Source organism: Paramisgurnus dabryanus, chromosome 11 (genome assembly GCF_030506205.2).
Source record: "Paramisgurnus dabryanus chromosome 11, PD_genome_1.1, whole genome shotgun sequence".
Classification (NCBI taxonomy): domain Eukaryota; kingdom Metazoa; phylum Chordata; class Actinopteri; order Cypriniformes; family Cobitidae; genus Paramisgurnus; species Paramisgurnus dabryanus.
In genome coordinates this window covers 13384616-13408975 of record NC_133347.1, presented here as the reverse complement: position 1 = coordinate 13408975, position 24360 = coordinate 13384616, and the positions used below count along the sequence as shown (strand labels likewise).

Here is a 24360-nt window from a genome sequence, read left to right as displayed (position 1 = left end):
TTTTTAACATACTTGATCTTAAAATTACTAAAACTGACACATTTTAAGCGATGAAAGATTATGTATATATTAAATAAATTTCTTCTTACATCACTGTCTTGAGTACTTTAAAAGCTTATACTAAAGAACTACAACTACCAGGATGTTCTTCTGTTCTAGCTAGTTCTGCGCATGCGCAAAGGTTTCAGTTGTCAAACGGTGGTTATGGAGATGAACGGAGGCAGCAGAGGCATTTTGGTAAACACCTTTTAAAAGCGTATTTTATTCGCCACATACTTAAAAATTTAAAGAAGCGTATGAATTAATTATTCAAACTGTATGTAGTTTATATTGGTGTCAGCGATATAGATTTGTATTGATTTCTTTGCAGGAGTTTTATGTGTAACGCAACTGTTGGGCTAGCCAGATAACACGCTAGCGCGTAAAAACTACATTCAAAACAAATCAAACATTGCAATGATAAACCTAACTTATAATATGTTACAAACATCTTAAATTCTAACTGAAACGTAAATTACATAGTAGTTACAGTGTAACAGGTTGCTACCAATGTGGTAACTAGATGACGTATTTATAATCCCCAACATGGTGTTGAAAATCGATATACTGCATTGTTATTGTTTCATAAATATTTTCCTGCGATTATATATTGTAAAAATAATCTTCTTTACCTCAGTAATGTAATATCAGAGGATCTTAAGTTAACATACTTTAAACACACTAATCACATTAAGAGGAATGATGGTCTTGTTTATTGTGGTGTGTGTACAGTAAATCTTGTTTAGGTTTATTGTGAGTTATGATATTTGTCAATGTGTTATCTACGTCTCCATTAGAACTCGGGTACGGGATGCCTCACAAGATAGGCTTCACTGTGATCAGCTTGTCTGGTCATGAAGAAAACTACAGTGCCAAAAAGCTGATGGTCCATGCACCCACCATCAGTGGCTGGAGATCCACCAGGTTATTGAACTCTAGATTCTGAGACAAGATTGGTAAAAAAAATCTATCTGTGAAACCCAGCCTAAAGTCTCAGTCTGATTTTGAAATTAGGAGCATCAAAGATTGATTTCAAATTATTTCAGTCCTTGACATGACCTTACTCAGTCAATATTAAATATACAAATTGTCGCAGCATGTTTATTTGGTAGCAGAGAGTAAATCGCAAAACTGACCTTAGCTGCGTTTTCTGAGACTGGGTCACATATCGCCCTTTATCCATTCATCTTTGCTTTAAACAAAGATTGCAATACAAGTTAAATTTTTGTTTTCATTGGTGCTGTTGATGAGTTGTGAAGTAAAATGGATGGAATGAAACTCAAAACGTGATTTTGTTAATTGAATTTTTGTTTAATAATGCTATAATTGTTGTGTGTAGGTTCTGTCCATTTCCTCAGGAAATCACTTTGATGTTGGTTGAGAGATGTCGTGTCAGAAAACTCCAGCTGCTGGCCCATCAGTACCTGATCCCATCTAAGATAGAGTTCCACATTGGAGACAGATTGCCAGATCCCAGCTCACCCCAGCATACCCAGTGCCTCCATAGACTTGGGTAAGGAAAGTCCTGAACATTTCAAGTTTTCTTTTTCATTAACATTTATTAACATAAATCTTTACTTAGCATAGGTGACTGAAGCAAAGTATGCTCCATCTGACTGTGTTGAATGTCTTGTCACTGTGTTTTTCAGATATGTGTCTCTTTCTGACAATGAGAAGACTGGTTTCAGAGCCAGAGAGCTAAAGTCGGTTCATGTCAATGCTGTGGGGACATATCTGAAACTCACCTTTCACAGAAACCATGTTAATCAATACAACATTTACAATCAGGTATGAACTGATTCATGTGGGGACTTGATTTGAAACATGTCTGTGCTACATTAACTCATATTCTTATTTCTTATATTTTAGGTTGCATTGGTGGCCCTAAATATTTTAGGTGACCCTGTAGAGGGAAGTGAAACTGGCACAACAGTAAGTAACTGTTTGGTTTATAGAGTTGTACTCTTCAATTTGTCCACTGGGTGGCAATGGTTTACTGTTCAGCATGTTTCTCTGATTCACTTCAGAGCTAAGAGATTTCTGTTCTGACCTGTCAGTTTACACCTGAGATAGTTCAAGATAGGAGTACAACTTCTAGACACTTTTTTATGTTTTTCACAGCAAAGCCTTCCAAATAAACAAACCTAAAGGAATATTTCACTTTCATAAAAAATGTTTGATTCTCACCCTCATGTTATCCAAGATATTTATGTCTTTATTTGTTTCGTTGTAAAAGAAAGTTTTTGAGGAAAACATTCCAGGATTTTTCTCCATATAGTGGACTTTAGTGGACCTCTACAGTTTACAGTTTTAATGCAGTTTAAAATTTTAGTTTTCATTGCAGCTTCAAAGGGCTCAAACAATCCCAAACAAGACATAAGGGTCTTATCTAGCAAAACAATCATAATTTACCCCAAAAAATAAGTAGTTTTTAACCAAAACTTCTCGTCTTGCACTAGCCTTGTGATGCGCCAGCGTGACCTTACGTATTATAAAATCACTTCGAAAGGTCACACATGACATGTGAAAAACTCCCGCTCCAGTGTTTACAAGTGGGGAGAAAAAGGATTGTTCCGACGTTGTGGTATGTGGAATGATAATAATTAATGCCTTTGTGTCAGTTTATTGTTTAAAGTGGTCCGCAAGTGTGGGCTTCACATATGTAACATGTAACCCTTCGATGTGATTAAACAATACTAGTGACATGCTAGTGCAAGACGTGAGGTTGTGGTTAAAAGTACTTTTTTGGGGGGAAATTGACGATCGCTTCGCTAGATAAGAGACCCTTATGTCTCGGTTGGGATTGTTTAGAGCCATTCAGAACTGTTTTGAATTTTAAACTGCAAACTATAAAGGTCCACTAAAATCCTGGAAACAAGGGAGTCAATTACTTAATCCTCCATTTTGCCTAAAACTGTTACACCATACCAAGCATTGGGGGGAGCTTTTCACACAGACATTCCAAAAAATACACGGTAAATGCACCGGGGATTTTTTCGGGATCGTTAAATTTTTCGTTCATTCACACTGCCAATGATTTGCCGGAATCTGTGTGTGCCTTCACGCAGATAAGACACGTGATCTGTTTACAGGCCTGCAATTTCTTCTCCGCAGTGTCTGAAGTTTTGCTTATTATTTATAATTTCTCTCTCCTTAAACCACTCGAGTGCATTTTTGGAGCGTGTGATGCACCGTTCTATGTTGGTGAATCATCTCAGCTTCAGAAAACCCCCGTTTTGAGGAGCTGAACAATATATCTTATATATCTTGTTGGGATGATGCGCGTGCATTTTTGTTATTATAAGCTCAAATGAACATGTGACACGAAATTCTTTATACTGCTGAATGATCTGCGCTTCAGCCCAGTAAGTGACAAGCTAACTTACCTGATATCTGCTTCAGTCCAGTTTGCTGACATTTTTCGTCGTGAATGTTGATCTGCATGTAAATCCCTGATGTTAAAGAGTTGAACCATAACTTCTTGTTGCCATAACATTCGCGTCCTCATTACGGCACACCCCTCACAGCATTGTTTATACATATCAATTATTATTCTCTGATAACTGCTTCAGTCTAGTTTGCAACATTTCTCGTCGTAAATGTTGATCTGGGGACGTATTCACAAAGAATTTTAAGGCTAAAAGTAGCTCCTAACTGGCGAATTTAAGAGCAACTCCTAAAAATACTGGGCGTGTCACTCCTAAATTTAGGACTCCTAATTTTTTTCACTAAGAGTAATTCGCATCATTGTCTCGCATGTCTCACGCTTAGTTTTGCTTGATATATCAGTGCCGAATTTCCCTTTTATTACGTTTCTTTTTTCCAGCACCAACTGGAACAGCAGCAGTAACTGATCCTGCATCCAGTTGGGCTTTCTTTTCCGTTTTGGCGAGTTCATAATCCACCGTCATTTATTACATTAGGATTCTTCAATATGGGCAACATTTACTTGCTTTAAGTAGTCTATTTAGGCTAATAGGATGTCAATTAATCAAGCAAGTGTTAATGTAATGTCGTTTTTTATTATTAGGCAATTGGCGGTTTTCATTTGGGTATTAGGCTACCTTGATTTAATTTAATTTCATTCACGACTTTTCTTTAATATATGCATTTTGATGGCATTACTATTATTATTTTGTGTAGGACACAGACATATTTCAATGTTGTAATTCCATGATTTGGTGCGTCTGTGTTATGTTACGCATGACAGCTGTCATCTAACAACCAATCACCGTGGTAATTGCGAGGCAGCTCGTGCATGAGAATTGACGTCATCCGTAGCAACGAAGACTCACTCTTAGTTTAGGAGTTATCATTTTTCCTAACTAAAAGTAGGTCTGAAAGGCGTTGTGAATAACTTTTAGGAGAAAACTCCTAGCTAAAATCTTTTAGTGCGATTTAAGAGTACTCTTAGTGGTAAGATAAAATGCTTTGTGAATACGGCCCCTGATCTTTTAAAGAGCTGAACCATAATATTGTTGTGATTACACGCGCGTTCTCATTTTGGCATTGTTTCGGCTTCTTGTTCACACAGAGGGTTTCCGGGTATCTTACTAGGTCCTCTTTCCGGGAGCGATCCCAGAAAATGTACGGGACGTGTTTGCGTTCACACAGAGACTTGTCTGGCAATTTTATGGGTATTATCTGGGAACAAAGTGCTGTGTGAATGAGGTTTTTTTCTTTATATGCATGCTTTAACATATCTAAATACAATTTTGTGTGTGAGTGCATGTGTCAGGGTTCTTGAGTGGGTCTGCTGGTTTGAGTTTGTGTTACTGAAGTGTTGGAATGTTAACGTCTGTAATGTGAGTCTGAGCTTAATGAGCACAGCAGAGCTTCAAATCAGATCACTCATCAAAATCCATATCATCACAACTCTCAACCCTATCTCACTTCCCCTTTGCTCTCTTTCTCTTCTTACACTCACCTTGTCTCCCCCCACTGTTTTTTCTTAGACTTCTTCTCTCTTCTTGCTAACAATCTCTGCATTGTTAATTTCTAATCCCCTTCTCTAGTTCTCTCTCTTTCTCTCTTTCACTCTCTCTCAATTTTTCTCTCTATCTCTCACTCTCTCTGTCTGGGATGGAGTCTCTGTTATCAAGGGCTCTGGTGGTAATAACTTTTGATTCACAGAGAGAAATCTAAATTTTTAACCCTTATTATTGTCCAGCTCCAGATCATTAACAGCTAATTATTTTTTATTCAGAATATCATTGATGTTCAAAAGACATGAAAGTTTTTTGGTATAATGCAAATTCCAGTTCCTACAGACAGTGTTAAAATAATATATATTATCAAGTTCTAAAAAAATCAAGTAACCATTTGAAAGTCACGTAAATGAATCTGGTGTAGTGGTAATCCTGATTTAAATTAGATTTGATTTCAATAAAACATTTGCGCTCTTGTTGTTTGTTCGCAGCTTAGCAGAGATCTGTTGATTGATCAATATCTGAACAGCAGTCAACAGAGCTCAGCCCTGGATGGCACCCACACAGGGTAAAAACTGTAATGTTACTGCATTGCATTACTTTGTACATGCGGTTTCCTCTCCCTCTCTGTTTTCAAAGTATTCACTGTTGTTTCTTAGACTTTCGAGTTATAAATGTGAATCCATCTCGCCGCTCGATGACCTGGCGTTTGACATGTATCAGGACCCTGAGGTGGCCCACGTCATCCGTCTTCTGGACCAGAAAAAACAAGACGCTGTTCAGCAGGAGAGATTTGATCTGGCCAAAATACTCAAGCAGGCAATAGCAGACCTTCAAAAGGTTCGATTCACTTTTGTGTCCTTGTGTAGTTTAGTAGTGATATGGAGACGTGAACCTAGAGGGTTGAAAAGGTTGAAATTTATCCAACAAGTGCACTACCTTAATAACATGTTAATTATAGACCTGAAGTAATTACTGACAAAATGAAAGGTTTCAGGCACAATGCTTAACAACCGTCTTTTCTTTACCCTTATTCTGGTAAGGTGGGTGAGCGTTTGGGGCGGTATGATGTGGAGAAACACAGTGCCATAGAACGAGAGGACTATGACACCGCCAAGCAAAAGAAAGAGCAAATGGATGCTTACAGACTGAAAGTTTACCAGCAATTGGAGCTCCACAACCTGCTGGATATAAGTCAGGTAAACATCAATCCATACATATTAGAGTTCAATTTATAAAACCACAGATCCTTCCATATTTCTGTATGACACCCATTAGTCATTTCTCTCCATTGAGCGCATGAATAATCTTTTGTCTCGAGGGCCCCCGGCTCCAGTCAGATTAGTACTCTGATATGTCCACTTTCCAGCTGAATAGTGATTGTGCTGGGTCTCCTGAGATCAGGTGCTTACGTTCTGGTATCTGATACCATGAGATATATCTATATATAAGACAATGAACAACAATCATAGAGCACTTATTTTGTGCGTGACTTGTTTATTTAGCAGCCTGTCCTGAGATCATCCCTTTATCTGTGCTGTGGGATAGCGATTGTTCATACAATCAGGGTTTATGTCATTTAGTTGAAAGCGTATAATAGGTTGATCTATATAGAATAGATGGATTATTGTATCTCTTACAGTTCTTACATTTTATTTAGGTAAGACTACTTTTTATTTTATAGGGCTTTCAAAGCACTTTCTCTTTTGGACATTATCTTTACTTTAATAAATATCTCCTATTTTATCTCCTTTTAAGCTATTGCGATTGTTAGTTAATAGCAAACAATGTTAACATTTAATTTTTTTGTTTTGTTAAGATCCAGAGAATTTCTGAGGTTTTCAACTCTGAATTTCCCTCCCCACGTGGCGGGACACAGAAACTCACCCCTCATCCGGTGGAGTCACCCAGGAGGAGGAAACAGGGCCAACATGTGAAGGACTCCGATGAGCAGGACTCCCCAAAACCAGCTAGCCCCAAACACACAATCGCTCCAACATCCCTCAGTCCTCCTCAGAACACCAGGGGTGAAGTAAGTGTTAATACACAATGTTACATGTGTGACATGTAGGTGAAATCAAATCTGTTTATGGGATTTATGAGGAACAAAGTTTAATTTCACTCATTGATTCCTTTTGATTTTAATATTTGACATGACCTTACTTAGTCTTTTATTTATGAAGAGTTTGGTTACAAAACACAATAAATCCTTTTTGACTAATTTGGGTAAAAATGTGTTTTCTACACCAAGAAAGTGACAAACCACAATTTTCTGTTACAAACTTTCACATAGCGTCTTTGGGTTATTATAACATTAAAAATTCAAGTCCATAATTTGATTTTAAAGATTTATGATAAAAACTGATTATTTTAAAAAAATGCTATAAATCTATTGAATCAATATATAAATGTCCATTAGGTTTGCCATGTTATATTCATTTAGTTGACTAGTGGTATACACTGATTAAAAATCAAAACATTAATGGCATTAATCAAAACACTTTCTTTGTCACATTAAGAACACTGTCATTGCTGCTGTCATCCGTGGGATGTTGTCGCTGAACTTTTTTGTCAGCGATCAGCTGTAAAATGTTTTGGTCCTGCTCGATTTTCGTTGACTATATAGATCCCCTGGGGTCGATGTGTTAGCATGACAGAAGCTTGATGCTGTCAGGAGAACAAGCAACCGCCTGCATTTTTCTGTCGCTCGAGTGCCCAAGTGGCTTACGTTTCTTCCCCGCCACAGAAAACCACCACAGGTTTATCAATGCAATCAAAAGTATTATTTTGTTTTTGTTTGTTTGTTGATCATGAAGTACAAAGTAGATGAGAAAAATTTGGAATCTGTGTGTATTCAACGCGCTGCCATTGTGGTTTACAATGCGTGGAATGGTGCGCTATGATTTATTGAGCGTATTTATTGCATTCTGCAGAGGTGGAAGACTGCCGTTTATAGTGTTTTGGGAAAAAGGGAAGAAAAGATGCCAGAATAACACAGCGGATATCGTATTTTTCATAAAATTAAGAATTTACTTTTGAACATAGACCTGATACAATTCTGATTTTTTAAATGGCGTTTATTGCGTTTTGGAACCAAACTCTCCATATATATGTATATAAGATATAAAAAAATTATTTTTAAGGACTTTGCAGGCTGTAAGTCTAATTTAGATTCATGTGTCTTCATGTAAAACACCATTGATCTACATTACCATCACTGCAATACAAATTAATGTTACTTGCTGCTCCACGCCAGATGAATTTTCACAGACACAAAGCAAAGTGTTTATAGATTTAATATGTGGGCATCTGTGTGGATTTGCTGTGGGAACCCACAGAAAGTTTTATGTTTCAGAATTTAATTAAAGGTTTAAAGCCCGGGCTATACTGCAGGATTTTTGAACTCCTATAAAATACCTAATATCTTATCACTATACCTGTGCGACATGGATCATTTAAACTTGGGTACGACAAGCAATTATACTGTATGATGATGACACCTATTGAATCATAGTCTGTGATGGCTGCGACACACGTAAGCGCAACGTAACCAGCATGCACTAGTGGTAAACAAATACTGGTAAGCAAACACACTGTGTGTTGGTCATGCTAAATTTCTGACAGTCAGAAAACTATCATAGGCTATCTTTGGTCGCAAGACTGGAGAAACAGCCGTTTTTGAACCTCTCTCACTGTACGAAATAAGACCACGATTACAGGATTGGCTGCGATTGTTTCACGATAATCTGTTATCTTTCGTCTGGGACAGCAAAAAATCGTGCAGTGTATCCCGGGCTAAAAGCGAAATCGACTATTTGCTGCTAACAGCTCTGAATGGAGTTACAAAATAAGGAATGTTTCTAAACAGATTTACTGAATGCTGTACTTTACAATGTAGTTTACATGCCTTCATGGTTTAGACTAACTATCAAACAAAAATAACAATTTATGGGTAGCCAACCTGTAAGACAGAAGAGTCATGATGAGTATGCTTGTGTGTTTGCATTTCACAGATCAGTTCTCTTCCTTATGATGAGAGACCTTTACCTGCTCTCAGGAACAGGTCGAGTGATCAGTCAGCCAGTCAGCTTGATGAAATTCCCCCACTTACAGTCTCAAGCACCCAACGCAGCCCTGGGGTCCCGGGACAACCAGAACCGCTCTCAGAGAATGCTCAGAGAGAGGCCAGCCTTCCCATTGAGATCTATGGAGACAGTCTGGTGAGACACCTCAAATTTGCAGCCTCTGATTGGTCGATTTTGAGTGATATTATTGATTTTTAAACATATTGTTGCACTCAGTGTAAAGAATTTATTTTAGTGAAATGCTAAATAAATGTAAGGTAGCAAAAGTGACTCTGTTTGAAAATCCTGGCTAAAGTCTTATAATCTAATTTTGAGATTAGGAGCATCAAAGTTTGCTTTCATGAATTGATTTTACATTGATTTTAATCTTTGACATGACCTTACTCAGTTAATATTAAAGATGTCAAGGATATATTTTCACAGAATGTTTTTACATTATGTAGAATGATTTTATGTACAAAACAGTAAATCATAAAAAGTGACTTTAGCTGGAATTTCACTGAAAAGGTGAAACAAATCCTAATAAATTACTGTCCATTTACTAAAAGCTCTTTTATACAGCGGGGAAAATAGGTATTTGACATATCAGCATTTTTATCATTAAGGGGATTTCTAAGTGGGATATTAAAACAAAATTTCCACCAGATGTTTGCCATCAAGCCAAATATTGAATTCATACAAAGAAATCAGAACATTTAAATATACAAGTTGAGTCATAATAAATAAAGTGAAATGGCAAGGCTAGATTTTTTGTTTTAATATGAAACAGGATAGAAAGTTGTTTCTTCCAGTGAATGTTTATGGGGTTTAGCACCTTCTTGAGATCACCATCTATAACAGTTGTTTACAGTCATATAGCACTAAGCAAACTCAACGGTCAACAAGAGTCAAATCAACTGGTTTGTTTAATCTGTGTGTTGTTTCTGGAATATTGTCATCACTTTCTCTCTCTTTAAGGTGGCAGGGGCCTACTCCAAAACCTGGTCCTGCAGAGAGGACGCCTTGCTTGGAGTCTACAAGAAACTCATTGACGTCCCACCTGGAACTCCAAAAGCAGAACTCCGGAGCATGATGAGAGCTGCTGTGTTTCTCTGCAAGAAAGCTCTCACTGATAAAGTGTCATCTGTACGTATCTTTCATTCTCTGACTGTACTGGCCTCTTCTTTTTGTTTCTCTGCCTCCATCTCTCTCATTGTAATTTCTCTCACGTTCCCATCATTTCAGTTTTATTTCAGACTGAAGACAGAACGGCACCATCTGCAGACTGATAGTTTTAAGTGCTCAGTGGGTGTCATGTTCTGTCTAGTATTGTAGATTATCTGTAGAAGTGATACGTAGGATAAAGCCTGGCTTTATCTATCCCATGGATGAACTCAGCCTCAGGTTCGAGGGAAACTGTGAGAGAACAGGGTTTTGGCTAACAGTGGGCTTCTTGAGCTAGACTCTGGAGTGTCTTTAGAGTAATGTTTAAATTATCATTTATCTGCTGTGTAAGGCAATCAAAATTGCTGCTTTGCAAGGCAATCACATTTCTATTAAATCTTAGGTCAAGTTGAGACTTTACTCAAACTTCATGGAGTGCCATGGGTTATTTTTAACCCAGCGTTGGGTCAAAAAGGGACAAACCCAACCCACTGAGTTGTAATTGAAAATGTGCTGGGTTGTTTCAAACCAAAATGCTGTTGAGGGGTCAAAAATAATATTTTCTGGGTTAATTTAACCCAACCGGTTTCGTTTGGCCTCTATTGACCCAATGCTGGGTCTGAAAATTCTTGGGTAATTAGCTCATAATGTCAAATATTTACACAAAAGTGAATTGGTCAATAGCATCACACAACTTTGCAACCAAGTAGAAATTGATACCCTGACCTTATTCACCAAATCTATTTAAAACGTGCATTTGTCAGGCAAATTAAACGTCACTGTTGATGGATTTTTTTAATGGGAAGTTTGTAGAGAGATTAAAATATACAGCAACTCAATAATGCTTTTCTTTTCCGCCTTTTGTGTATCTAAATGGCTCCGTCCCTCAGGCATTCGAGTTTGTGGCCGTGATGTGACAGCTGTGTCTTTATTGTCCTGTCACATCTTTGATAGATCACTCGGTGAAAGCCTGCAGCCTTTTATGGCTTCTTTTATAAACATTTTGAAATGATTGTACTGAACAGTGTGCCCACTGCTGTACACATTCCAGTTACCGTCTCCCCATGGTTATTTAGTTAAACAAACAGCACAGCATTTTATTGTGTGTTTAAGCTGACATGCTAATGGTCACTTTGCAACAGGTATGTGTCGCTGTAAAGGTCTCTGGTGGTTTCTCTGTGGAATATACCCTGAAACTGAATGTGAGAAGAAAATGGTTTAAAAAGCTACAAGCCTTGTAACCTTTTATTTGGTTAAAAATAAACAAAATTCATTTATAGACTGAAGACATAAACAGTCAGTGTTTAAAATGGTCTGCTTATCTTACCCTGATTCACTATAATACTAATGATGATTGTATTTTAGTATTAAACAATATATAATACGCTTATAATAATGATTTATAATTGGATCTGTCAGGTCGGATTTCGCAGGAAATTGTCACTTGTTTTTTATACACGTAGAGATAAGTACGTAAAGTAACCTGCAAACAGACAGGGTTCCTACGGGTCCCTGAAATTCTCTGGGAAAAACAATCAAGGCCTTGGGAAGTTTTTGAAAATATTCATACAGGTCATTGAAAGTGCTTGAATCTATTTTATGCAGTACATTTCTGGAAAAAATATATATTACTCCCTGTGTATTGTTGGATAATATCATAAAAATTCTACACTTTAAGCACACGTGCTTAAGTGTTCGTTTAAATGCTTATATCTTCTGTATGCGAATGTTGATTCACACCAAAATGCTTTTTTGCATAGTTGTGTTTGACAAATGAAAACGTCTCGGGTTACGTATGTAGCTGTTGTTCCCTGAGAAGGGAACAAGGCGCTGCGTCTCCCTTGCCATACTTTCTGCGTCCCTGTAACGTCTTTGGCAATAATTCAGCTAGCAATATACTTCCTGGCTCCCACGTCACCCTGTCTTTGTCGTTAAGCCTCACCATTGGTTGAATTTTGAATATACACATTCAGACGCACTTAACCTTGGAGGCGTCCCCAAAGTGTCACCGCAGTGATGCAGCGCGAGTTCCCTCGAACGTGAACTGTAACAATGTATCTTTAAAGGTAACACAATGTAACCTTGAAAGGTCCTTGAATTTGAAGTTAACTAAGGTGTGGAAACCCTGAACAGAGATGGCGATAGAGAGGCAAAAGAGGATAAAGTTTGTTATCTCTACCGGACGAAGACCATTTGTTGGACGAAACGTTGCGACCTTTTAAACTTTTATTGAGAGCAAAATAACAGTTTGCCGATTTTTCTTAATTAAATGGACAAAAAAAACTTCAAATTTCAAAATTTCATTTAGTCCTCAAAGTTAAATAATATATAGGAAATAATATAAATGGGAGACCTCACATATATCACAATATGATGAGATTTTGAATGTGTATTTTAGTGTGTATAGTCACAACTGTCTCTGTGTTGTAGGTTTTTCAGGCATCTCTTAAATTGATTCGGATGATTCTGAGTGAGTTTATTCCTAAACATCAGCTGGGAAGATCAGAGATCAGTCACTGTGTAGAACAGACCTGGAATAATCTGCTGTCCCGGACTGGAGACTCTGCCCTGAGACTCCGAACATTAGCCATCAACTTCATTCAGGTCAGCACAGACTCTTCTTCAAGTTGTATTCATGAAGGTCTTTCTAAAACTTGTATTTTAGGAATATGCATCTGTAGATTCCTAAACTTTAGACATTTACACATTTGTAAACAGAATTGTACACAGTTATTTAACACTTATTCATTCAGAATAGCTTTGTTGTCATTTCAAACATATTCAGCGTGTACACAGTGAAACAAGATAATGTTTCTCCAGGACCAAGGTGCGACACAAGACACATACTTAAGTAAGAGATAATGTATAGGCAGCATTTCCCTCCGCTTCTTGTTGGGTCTTGTATCACACTGAAGGGGCTTATTTCCTGCAATAACAACCTGCTGCCTGTACATTATCCCACATATTACACAGCTATTTAGCTCATAAGTAAGGAACATTAAACATTCATTTGAAATATTTTATTTCCTCATTAACGAATGCAGACCTTCCACGACGAAAACCCCTTTTTCTTTCGGTTTTAAGATAAGACAAGACGTTTAAATGTCATGAAGACACTGTTTGGTTTAATCATTTGTAAATATAATGTCATATTAAAATACGCATTTATATTTAATCTTTGTGTAATATTAAACTGTACCTGTTAAAATGATTTGCAGCATATTGTGTGTTATTAGTTTCAGGCTGTTGTTATCTCGGAAAACACATCTTGGAATTTCGCGGTTGGCCAATCAGAATCAAACATTTTAGAGTGTACCGGTAATAAGTGACCAGAACTGAATGCATAAATAATTTATAAAAATAAGAGTATTAATTTCTAAAAATAACATTATTTTAATAATTTATAAAAATGACCTTAACATCAAACAAATGAGAAGTACATATGTATACTAAGATTACAGTCGGTCCATTCACAGGGTATTGAGGCTTGGGGGATGAATCTCCTAAAGTACTGTATGTCTTCACAAACAGTCAGTTGTGACCTAATACTGTATATAAATGTATATAGGCTATCAACCCGACTGCAGGGTATTGATCAATCTATGCACCGTCAAAATAAAAAAAAAACTATGAAAAACAAGTAATTTTTGTTATACGTCAAAAAGCTGCTGTTTGCGAAATCTCACATTAATGTGTGGAAACAAATAAAGCTGGTTGTTTGTTACTAGGCCATATTGATGTGTTTATCTAGAACATTGTGGTGTTAAAAATCCAGTGTGTGTTTGTTTACAGGAAATGGCTTTATTTAAGGAGGTGAGAATATTGCAGATGGTGCCTGTGGAACTCGTGAAGCCCATACAGAGTAATCTACCTGCCAGACTGGCGCTTAGCAGACTGGAACTGCTGGAGAAGCTTCTAGAACAGCTGGGGACCAAGGACACTGGGTTCACCCTTGACAACGTCATGCGGGTATCAACCCAACTTCCTCTCTCTCTCTCTCTCTCTCTCTCTCTCTCTCTCTCTCTCTCTCTCTCTCTCTCTCTCTCTCTCTCTCTCTCTCTCTCTCTCTCTCTCTCTCTCTCTCTCTCTCTCTCTCTCTCTCTCTCTCTCTCTCTCTCTCTCTCTCTCTATCTATCTATCTATCTGAGATGATGTCACTCATTCGCCCTCTGCACAGTCGAGCTGTATTCCTAAAGTTTAAAGAAAGGTCCTTTTGCTACAGTTTAAAGTAATTACTTAAAGGGGACATTTCACAAGACTTTTTAAAATGTAAAATAAATCTTTGGTGCCTCCAGAGTACGTATGTGAAGTTTTAGCTCAAAATACCTGGTTTGTACCCAGGTAAGGCTTAGTAAGCAATGACAGAGTTTTCATTTCGAAGTGATATCTTCCATTAAGACACTTTTGAACAGTAGCCAATGGGCAATTCCCTTTTAAATATAAATACATATAGACAATTTATTATAGCATGTTAAATTGCCACTTTGTAGGTGTGTGAGCAAAAGTGGGCCGTTCTGGACGTGTCCTTTATCATGCAAATAAGTTGATCTCTGCACTAAATGGCTGGATAGTGCTGATTAAGCGGCGGATTATCCCCTTCTGACATCACAGGGGGAGCCAAATTTCAATTACCTATTTTTCACATGCTTGCAGAGCAGTTACTGGGTCGATCTTTTTTACATTTTATAGGTTGATACAACCACTGACAACCCAATTATATCACTTAAACATGGAAAAAGTCAGATTTTGTCCTCTTTAAAATACTTGTTGCTATTAAGTAGCCACTTGTGATGGTGAATAATTATAGCTGAGTGGTTCTGCAAACCTAAACCATTCTTCAGCCTCTTATACCACTATATTCTGTCATGATTGAGATTCATTTCTCCTTCATCTATCATAACAGTTTCTGAAGTGTTAATTCCACTGAAAATGAAACAAGACATTCCTTGTATGACTCAGTGGGTGGACCCTATGTAATGTCTGTGCCCATTAGTGATTTTAAAGTGACTGCACTGACTGCCAAATCAAAGTAACTATGTCATAGTTTCACAGTATTTCCATGATACAGTTTACAAAAATCATCCAAGTACTCTTTCTTAGTCTCTCTATTATCCAGCACTGTGGTTTCAGCCATTCAAACCTCTGTTAAACTGTTACAATTACCCTCAGGTTCTTTCAGGGTCTCAGTTTGCAGCTTTGAGATTGTTTGCAGGGCAAATCTTTAGCTTTGCTACAGCAGCGACTGTTACATTTCACAATAAACTGAAATGTAGACTTTGAAGTTTTGTCTTTGTTGTATTAATTTGGCCTGTGTTGGTTTGGTGTCTAAGCTTAATTACACCTGAATGCCCTGGATGTTTTCCCCTTTTTTACAGTAACAATACTGTAAACATTTCTTGTGATTTAAAAATGAATAAACAATAAAAAAAAGATAAATTTGTTAAAAAATGGACATGATGTTAATTAAATAATTAAATTGGAAAAAAATCTAATTGATATAAGTGACGTAAAGCATTAGGTTTCGGTTTTGGTAGAAATAGTGTGTCCTACAAAAACAAGTCAAACTGGTTTGTACCCAGATAAGGCTAAGTAAGCGATGACAGAGTTTTAATTTCGGAGTGAACTCTTCCATTAAGACACTTTTGAACAGTAGCCAATGGGCAATTCACTCTTAAATATTTATTGGATCTTTCTATTATATTGACCCTCCTGAACAGCGAACAGCAGCAAAACGGTTGCTGTAGACTACACACAGCCGTGGCTACTAAATGTCTCCTGTTGAGGTTTCCTGGGAGATGGCATGGGTTGCAGGGCACAGCAGAGAGGCGATTGGGTTTCCAGTAATTAAAATGAGAGATCCAGGGCCTGGGGGCTCATGAATGGAATCTGTGTATGTAGAGAAGGAGAGAGAAAGTGAGAGACAAATGAAAATATTTTCAAGTCAATGTCGTTTTTATTGTTGCTTATATGTCTATGAGGTGTTTTTAATATTAGTTTTTAACATAAGACAAACCATGTGCAAATTCCTCATTCAACAACATTGCTTAGTATGTTGACTTGGGTAAAACACGACAAAAGAAACGATGCAATATTTTGCACAGTTTGCTGTCAGTTTACATGTAAAGCAGAAAAGTTGTGAGCCTTTTTTTGTTGGAACATGTCTGTTGTATACAATTATATTTGACTTTTGAATTATTATTTTTAAACGTGACACTGACTTTTTTTATTGGCCCGACCGGGCCAGTATAAAAATTTTTTTGCGTTGAGCCCTGTATATACATCTGTGGTCCGAAGTTGTGCAAAAGTGGAGGCGGGGACTCGCATTTTCATAGAAAAGCGTATATTAAATGAGGCAATAGTGTAGAGTTACATTCAAGTAAGGGATAATGTAGAGGCAGCCGGTAGTTATCGGGAAATAAGCCCCGACAGTGTGATCAGGTCTTGTATCACACTGAAGGGGCTTATTTCCCGATAACTACCGGCTGACTCTACATTATCCCGCTTATTACACGGCTACTTGTCACATAAGAAAAAAAACTGGACATGAATATGAATTTGAAACATTTTATTGGCATATTTGTTTTAAATTAACATTTTTATCCTTCCGCGAAACTTTGCACAGATGCATAAAATGATCGTAATACCTTATTAAGATCCTCTGCTTCATACTTGTCTGTCTCCATTTTTTTCTCTTTTAGCCAGTCTTTGAGAAGTTTTAATGCCCATTCTGTAGTTTTTTGTGTGTTGGCTTCGTAGCTGTCATGCTCTATTTTGTCAAGTTCAGTCTCAGTAAGCTCTCTGTGTCTTGTCGTGGTTGTCGAGTGTTTGTCACAAGATGGCGCCAAACAAACAGTAATCTTTATTGGCGCGGAGCGATCTTACTCGTAAAAGTAGTACCGGCTATGCGTTATTATTTTGGAGCGGTTATTATTCGAAAAGAACGAACCTGCAAATGTCTCAACTGACCAATCAGAATCAAGCATTCCAGAGAGCCGTGTAATAAGCTGTTTTAAAGCATGAAGAAATTTCTGTAACAAGAATAAACATTTGTATATCCTATAATGATGCTCAAGAAGAGTTGTAAGTGATAAAATTATCAACTACGGGTGGCTGACTTAAGATTTTACAGCTTTCATTTTAAACACCTATAGAGCAATTACATTTTGACCCCAGTCATATGCATTTTAAAGTTCATCTGTGTGTACTGTATGTAACTGGTCATTGATTGTATGTTTGTTGTCATAGTTTTTGGCAGGGGGATTGGGGCACAGCGCTGCCTCGGTTCGTGAACTCTCTGTACGAGTTGTCCAGTCCATGTACCGTGTTCATGGTAAAGCTGTGCTGAGTTACCTGCCACCCGATGACAGCACCACACGGAAAAACGTTCTCTACAAAAACCTCTTTGACTCGCTGGCCAAGTTAGATGGAAAAAACGTAGATACGCAGGTAAAAGTGGTCTGGAGAGCTTCAAATCTATAATTTGTGGGCTTAAATGTATTTCAGTATTACTATTAGAGTTGAAAAAGTGGTAAATGGAAACTTTGAGAAGGGTGAACTATAGATCGCAACTGTGCCCAACTTTCAGTGTACTTGGGTTTTCTCCAGATGGATTTCAGATAAAATCCTCCCAAAAAAAAATCCAGATTTCTGAGCCAAAAAGCAAACCAACCAGGTCTGAGATTAATCACAGCATTACACATTTTGATTTAAGAATCAAATGAAACAAATAACATTGTCAATTTAAAAACAGTAGTACAGTATAACATATTAACTTTAAGAATACAATATATTTGAAATATATTGCAAAATTGTTTCCATTATAATAGTGACTTTGCTTGGGATTATGTGCTGCTCTTCCCCTGAAATTTCACACTGAAAATTCAACTTTTTTACTTTTTAATTTATGTTTTGATGTTTGAATTGTAACATATATCATCTTTTGCCTGTGGGATCATTGTATCTCTGTTTTTATAATATAGTAGATCAATTTCTAAATGATTATTTAGACTATATATCACTCTGATGCAGTATAAAAAAACATTATTACTACTACTACTACTACATTTCACTATTTTTGTCTCTAGAAGCCAAAAAAGGGAGCAGAAACAGATGACGGTCAGCGAGAAAAGGAGGAAATCAGGAGCTTACAGGAGCAGCTTGCGGTGCTTAAGGAGATCAGTGTAAGTTTGAGTTGACAGGAGAGATGTTTTCTATCTTTTCTTATGTAATGAGAGCACTAAAGCATCTTTTAAAGTTAGAATAAGACTCATGGTGATCATTAATGCTTTGAATTCCTAAATCCAATAGTGCATTAAAGATGTACATATCTGTTGTAGGATAAAGGGAAGGAAAACACCAACATACCCGAGAAAAAATCTGAAAAGGCAACAAAATCAGGTAGGTAACTTAAGCACACGTGCATGTCTGTTGAGTATATTGTAATATAACTACTATAAACTGCTCAATTTGAACTATAATAAAAGATGTTAAAAGACATGCAACAGTAATTTATTAAAAATCTCAAGTATACAGGTCGATTTTTATTTGATACACTTACATTGTTATGTCATATAATGTGTTTCTCTATGTCTTATTAGCTGGGAAAAAGGGAACCAAACCTGCTGATGTGAAAGGCAGCCAATCAGTGTTGGCTAATTACTTAGACAAGTAAGTACTTCACCATGGATGCTTCTGTTCTGAGCAGTTTATAATTCTTAACATTGTTTTTTATGTTATGATACACTATTTGATAGTTGATGCTGGTAATATTTGTGTTGTAGTTTGTGTATTTTCTGTGGGGAACGAGATGAGTCGTTCACTGAAGACGGACTGGACCTCCACTACTGGAAGCACTGTCCAATGCTACACCGCTGCCTTCAGTGCAGACAGGCACGTAACGCACACATACACACAGCCATGTCACAGTGTGTGTTTTGGGCAGTGTTATGTATAAAATACAAGCTACTAATGTATGTCTCATCTGTGGTTTTGCGCTACAGGTGGTGGAGATTGCGAGCCTGACAGAGCACTTGCTGACAGAGTGTGAGCGAAGGGCAGATTTTACCCAGTGTTCCCTTTGCTCTGAAGCCCTCATTCGAGAGAAGCTTACTGAGCACACTCGGGGCACATCTTGTAATCGTGAGTCTTATTATATCCTAACCCATTTTATTGTATATGTTTATTAAAATGTCATTTAATATGCATTTTATGTACAGTAAGGACAATTGATTGATACCAACAATGTAGGCTGTTGCAGATATGATTTGTTACTATGACTGTGGGCATTGTCAGCTTTATGAATGGTGCATTTTATAAATGGTTTTTATTCTGTGCTGTTTTTATGTAAACATTGCTTTGATACCTGGTGATAAAATGACACTTCTTTCTTTTTTTTAGCACCAGCTTCTGGAGAAATCTGTAATCACTGTCCACTGTGCCATGAAAACTTCACCTCAGGAGAACAGGTGGGACCACATAAAGTTTTTCCTTTAACTCAGAGAGAAAGTCAGCTGTCTTGTTATATAAAATAATTTAATAATAGACCTAGTCTAATTGTTTTATTAATATTCGACAGTAGTGGCCAGTGACTTCTTTTTTCGAGGCCGCTCGATGCGAAGTTCGTCACAACATGTATGTGGTCCGTCATGTGTGTTGTTCGTAATTTCAAAATATGTGTTCTGCACGTCGAGTAATCCTGTGTGCATCACGTGTCTTGTCAAAATAAGTGCCTGCTGCAGACGCGTCTAAAGGGTTTATGATAAAAGAGATGCTCGTGTTTGCCAGATACTTACATACTCGAATCAGAGTTTACTGTTAAGGGAGTGTCTAGCGAGTATTTTGTGAACGTGAGCGTCTCTCTTATCATAAACGGTTTTGAGGCGTGTGCAGCAGGCACCTATTTTGACAAAACACTTGATGCACATGGTTCACATGACGCAACAAATACATATTTTGAAAACACAAGCAACACATTTGACCATCCGAACACATATTTTGAATATGTGCCCCTCGGATGAGCAGTCACGAGCAACCACTGATATTCGAACTGCAGGTCTTTTGGGAAATGTAATACCTATGTTACATGCATGTCTGAGCTGAGTTTTTGTCTGTGGTTTAATCTGAACAGGTGCACTTTCACCACTTAGCTCTGTTGACAAATGGGGTGTATCAAAACCCTATTGACTGCATAAACTGTTTACGTTACACTGCTTCTGACACAACGGGTGATCTTTTGGTTTTCTATATTTTTATATTGATATTTCTAATGAATATAGACCATTTTGCAGGATATTAACAACACTGGTGCAGAAGCACATCCAGTTTTAGTTTTTTAATACTGAACAAAATATTAATATTAATTAATATTAGGACAAAATACAACCAACAGAAAATTTTGGACTGAATATAAATGTAAAATAAATGTGAACTAAAAAACTTAAAAACAACAGGAAGTGCTTCTGGACAGGACCAGTGTTGTTTACATCTTGCAAAATGGTCTATATGGTCTATTTCTGCATAAATACACAGAACAGTGTGTTTGTATCATATTACACAACACTGAGCATTATAGAGCAATTCACTTGTGACATTAAACAAACTTTGATGTAAGCTATTGGATGTTTACAAAATGGTTACAAATAGTTATTATATTTTTCAAAGGGCAACTGATATGTTTCATATTAAGTAATTCCAGAGGAATGTAGATATTTTGCTTTGCTGGATTTTGTTGAAATAATTCATTGTTTGGGTGAATCATGAGTTTTAACTCAATTGAAGCACGTAAAATGCAAATATTCTCTAGTGAAAAAATACACTAGTGGTCTCAGACATTTGTGATTTACGGTATATGTGTTTAACACTAATTTGGTTTAGGGATGTAGGAATACTTCATGTTAAATGTAGCCTGAAAACAACTTTGCCTAGGGACTATTTTCAACTTTGCATAGGTATTATTTACATGTATTATGTGCTCTCTCTCTCTCTCTCTCTCTCTCTCTCTCACACACACACACACACACACACACACACACACAGCATAGTAACAGTCCATGTTTTATGAATGCAGGGCTGGAAGTCTCACCTCATGGGGGCAGAGGGTTGTAAACAGAACTCGCGGCGGAGAGCGCTACTGCAGAGTACTATCACATACACACAAGGTGATCATTCATCTCCTTCAGCCTCAGTGAGACCTTTACAACCCCACTCTGTCCACTACAAGCCCCTACCACCCCACATTGCCAAATAAAGCCCCTATAGATCCTTACCAGCTGTGACATTTAACTTTAAAGGTCCTGTGTTGGCCAATCTGGGATTCCACCAAACTTAGCAAATTAAATAATACTCACGCCTTTTTTTTTACAACAACCTACCTTCCAAACATTTAGGGTTGAACACCCTTGAAAGAGTTTGCTTAGGCTAAACACTCATTTTTTCAACAACCAATTTAATTGTTTAATGTTCGTGTGTTTGTCCTTTTTTTTTATCTTAGGGAAGATAGTAAGCACAGCTGTAGCCAAGACAACAACATCCGATTCGAAGGGTCGAGGGGTGGGCAGAGGAAGTCGCATCCCTGCTCCTGCATCCAGAAGCAACAGAGGTATCAGAATTCCCCCAGGCAGAGCCTCTACCCACCGGCTACAACAGGCATAGTGGTTACACAAAAAACAAAGGATTAACCTGCCTGGAAAATACCTCCAATAATGAATTCCTAGCACAAATATGTATATTTAAATAGTATCAGGATGCACTGTTGTAATACAGAATTAGAAATGATGCTGAATTACACAGAAAGCAATTAGCATTGTTGTTCTGAGCACATGATGTTATTAGAAACATGTGAGATTAGATTTAATAATAGCTGAATGTAACACAATATGCATACACTGCAATTGTTTTTTTTTTTGTATTTTTGTCTTGTTTTTCAGTCTAACAACATCTAACAACTCTGAAATCAAGATACATGTGTACTTTAGAAGCAAAATTACAGATTAAAGATCATTTTTAGATATCCATGCTGGAAAACAAGATAAATATTCCAAGTTAAAATGATTTTTTTGCAATGTAGGTAGCTGGCAGTGTGACAATCCAAATAATGTCTTGATGGATCACAGACAAAGAGATGCGCGAAACAGGGTTATGAGCAGGAACAATGCTCTGTGTTTACCTTTTTAATTCAGGTCTCTACCTGAAATAATTTATTGAAAACTCTATTCTTGTATCTTGTTTTATATGTACGTTTGTTTAGTGAGTGTGTTGTGCTTGTTGTACATGTGAACATTTTGTGATTGTAGCACTTTGATAAATATATTTTTAAAGCATCATTAGCACAATAGCCAAATATGAAAAACAGCCTTTAGAAAAATTTTAAAGTGTGTACAGATTCTCATAGTATTGGATATAGAAAATTGCACTTCAACTTTCTCTTGTACTCAGCGTTCAATTGATAAATGAAACAGTTTATTTCTTGAAGATTCAAAAAAATCATGACTTACTGAGGCAGAAACAGTGCCAACACATGAGGCCACTGCTGGCAGACATATAGGCCAACGGTACAAAACTGTACATGGTTGATTTGCAAGAGGTGACTCTAGATGATTACGTTGTTTCAGTATTATAATAACTCTTGGCCTCATTTATATTGTCCTGTAGAAAAGCTCATAATTTGCTTATGGTCGATGGTACTTGTTTTGCAGGGTGTAATTTGTGACAAACTATTCGCTGTTGTATTCGTTATCTAAGTCCAGATATTGCTGTTGATAACCCAAATCGGTCCCTGTACCTCACAAAACACCATACGGGTCAATTTTCATAAGATTCATAGACCTGAAAAAAGATTTATCTTTTTTAAGTTATACATAAGCTTTCCATTGATTTATAGTTTGTTAGGATAGGACAGTATTTGGCCAAGATACAACTATTAAAAAATCGGGAATTTTAGGTTGTAAAAAAATCAAAATATTAAAAAAAACATTTAAAGTTGTCCAAATGAAGTCCTTAGCAACACATTACTAATGATAAATACATTTGTTTTATATTTTACAGTAGGAAATTTACAAAATATTTTCATAAAACATGATCTTTAATATCCTAATTATTTTTGGCATTAAAAATATATAATTTTGACCTACAATGTATTGTTTGCTATTGCTACAAATACACCCATGTAACTTATAACTGATTTTGTGGTCCAGGGTCACAAATGACTCAATCGTATATTAACAGACACTGAAATATCTATATAAAAGCTTCTTCTGTGCCTGATAATAAGCCATAATATTATTTTTAAAGTATCTGTGAGCAGCAAAAACAAGTGTGTGGTCAGTGTGTAATGTTTGTTGTGTGTTTATTGCAAAATACAATATTTCTAAGAGTTTAGTGACATGATTTTAAAACATTTAAAACATTTGGGCTGATCCCAGTACAAAGAGGGTCATGGTTGTTTCCCTTAAAGAATGTGTCATGCCTGACATAATGTGGCATTTAGTTTCAACTTTAAGGTGAAATAGCATTTATAAATAGATGCCTTGCTGGACAAAGATTTCTTAAATTTAAATATAAAAACCTAAACCATTGTTTAAAGTAGAAAAGTAACAAATCGTGTGACACTTAATTTGCAAACATGACTGATCCTTACCCAAAATAGTATTTATTTTGCAAACAAATTCAATATAGTCTAAAAATTAGATATAGTCTATTTATGAAATAGAGGCTAATGGTATGGAGTATAGCTTGTTTTTGTGTTTGTTATAAGCAGTATTTATTTTAGTTTGTCTTAATCAAAATGGTGCTAGGGAGCAGAGGAGATACCAAAAAAACATTTTAGGAACCCTAATCATCTAATAATCAGTTGAAAAATATTGGGTCTATAGTTTATTAAAAATACCCACATAATTATTTGTTTTAAACAGGGTAGACAGTGCTGTTCTTCATGAGCACAAAAAACAGCTATAGTACAAAAAAGCTTTGTAATCTGCACTAAAACAGGCAACCAGACTTAACTTATTTCATATAATAGTGTGACAAAATTTTTTCTGTTTTCTTTTTAGCTTTACATTTTTAAATCAGAACACATTTATTTCATACTTTTTTTGCCTGATATATTGACGTTATCAGTAGAAGCTGATATCTGCTTTGTAGATTTGTTTGTCAGAAACGGTTTTAATAAA

The 24360-nt window shown here is 36.7% G+C and overlaps 1 protein-coding gene across 3 annotated transcripts; it reads left to right on the top strand.

The window, feature by feature from the left end:
- The first annotated feature begins 121 nt into the window (after positions 1–121).
- cep104 (centrosomal protein 104) lies at positions 122–22512 on the top strand. 3 transcript variants are annotated; one of them, XM_065246848.1, is made up of 23 exons: positions 122–237; positions 837–963; positions 1379–1552; positions 1689–1827; positions 1909–1971; positions 5459–5535; positions 5627–5807; positions 6011–6166; positions 6787–6999; positions 8981–9187; positions 10010–10177; positions 12626–12799; positions 13988–14164; positions 17441–17641; positions 18280–18375; positions 18532–18592; positions 18793–18862; positions 18976–19084; positions 19195–19333; positions 19592–19659; positions 21261–21351; positions 21684–21791; positions 22120–22512. In XM_065246848.1, the coding sequence occupies exons 2-23, from the start codon at positions 851–853 to the stop codon at positions 22122–22124; spliced, it is 2790 nt and encodes a 929-aa protein (XP_065102920.1). In that variant the 5' UTR covers positions 122–237; positions 837–850; the 3' UTR covers positions 22125–22512. The 3 variants fall into 3 exon arrangements, with proteins under 3 accessions (XP_065102920.1, XP_065102919.1, XP_065102921.1); XM_065246847.1 differs by having other exon boundaries at positions 21684–22512; XM_065246849.2 differs by lacking the exons at positions 21261–21351; positions 22120–22512 and having other exon boundaries at positions 21684–21821.
- The last annotated feature ends 1848 nt before the right edge of the window (positions 22513–24360 follow it).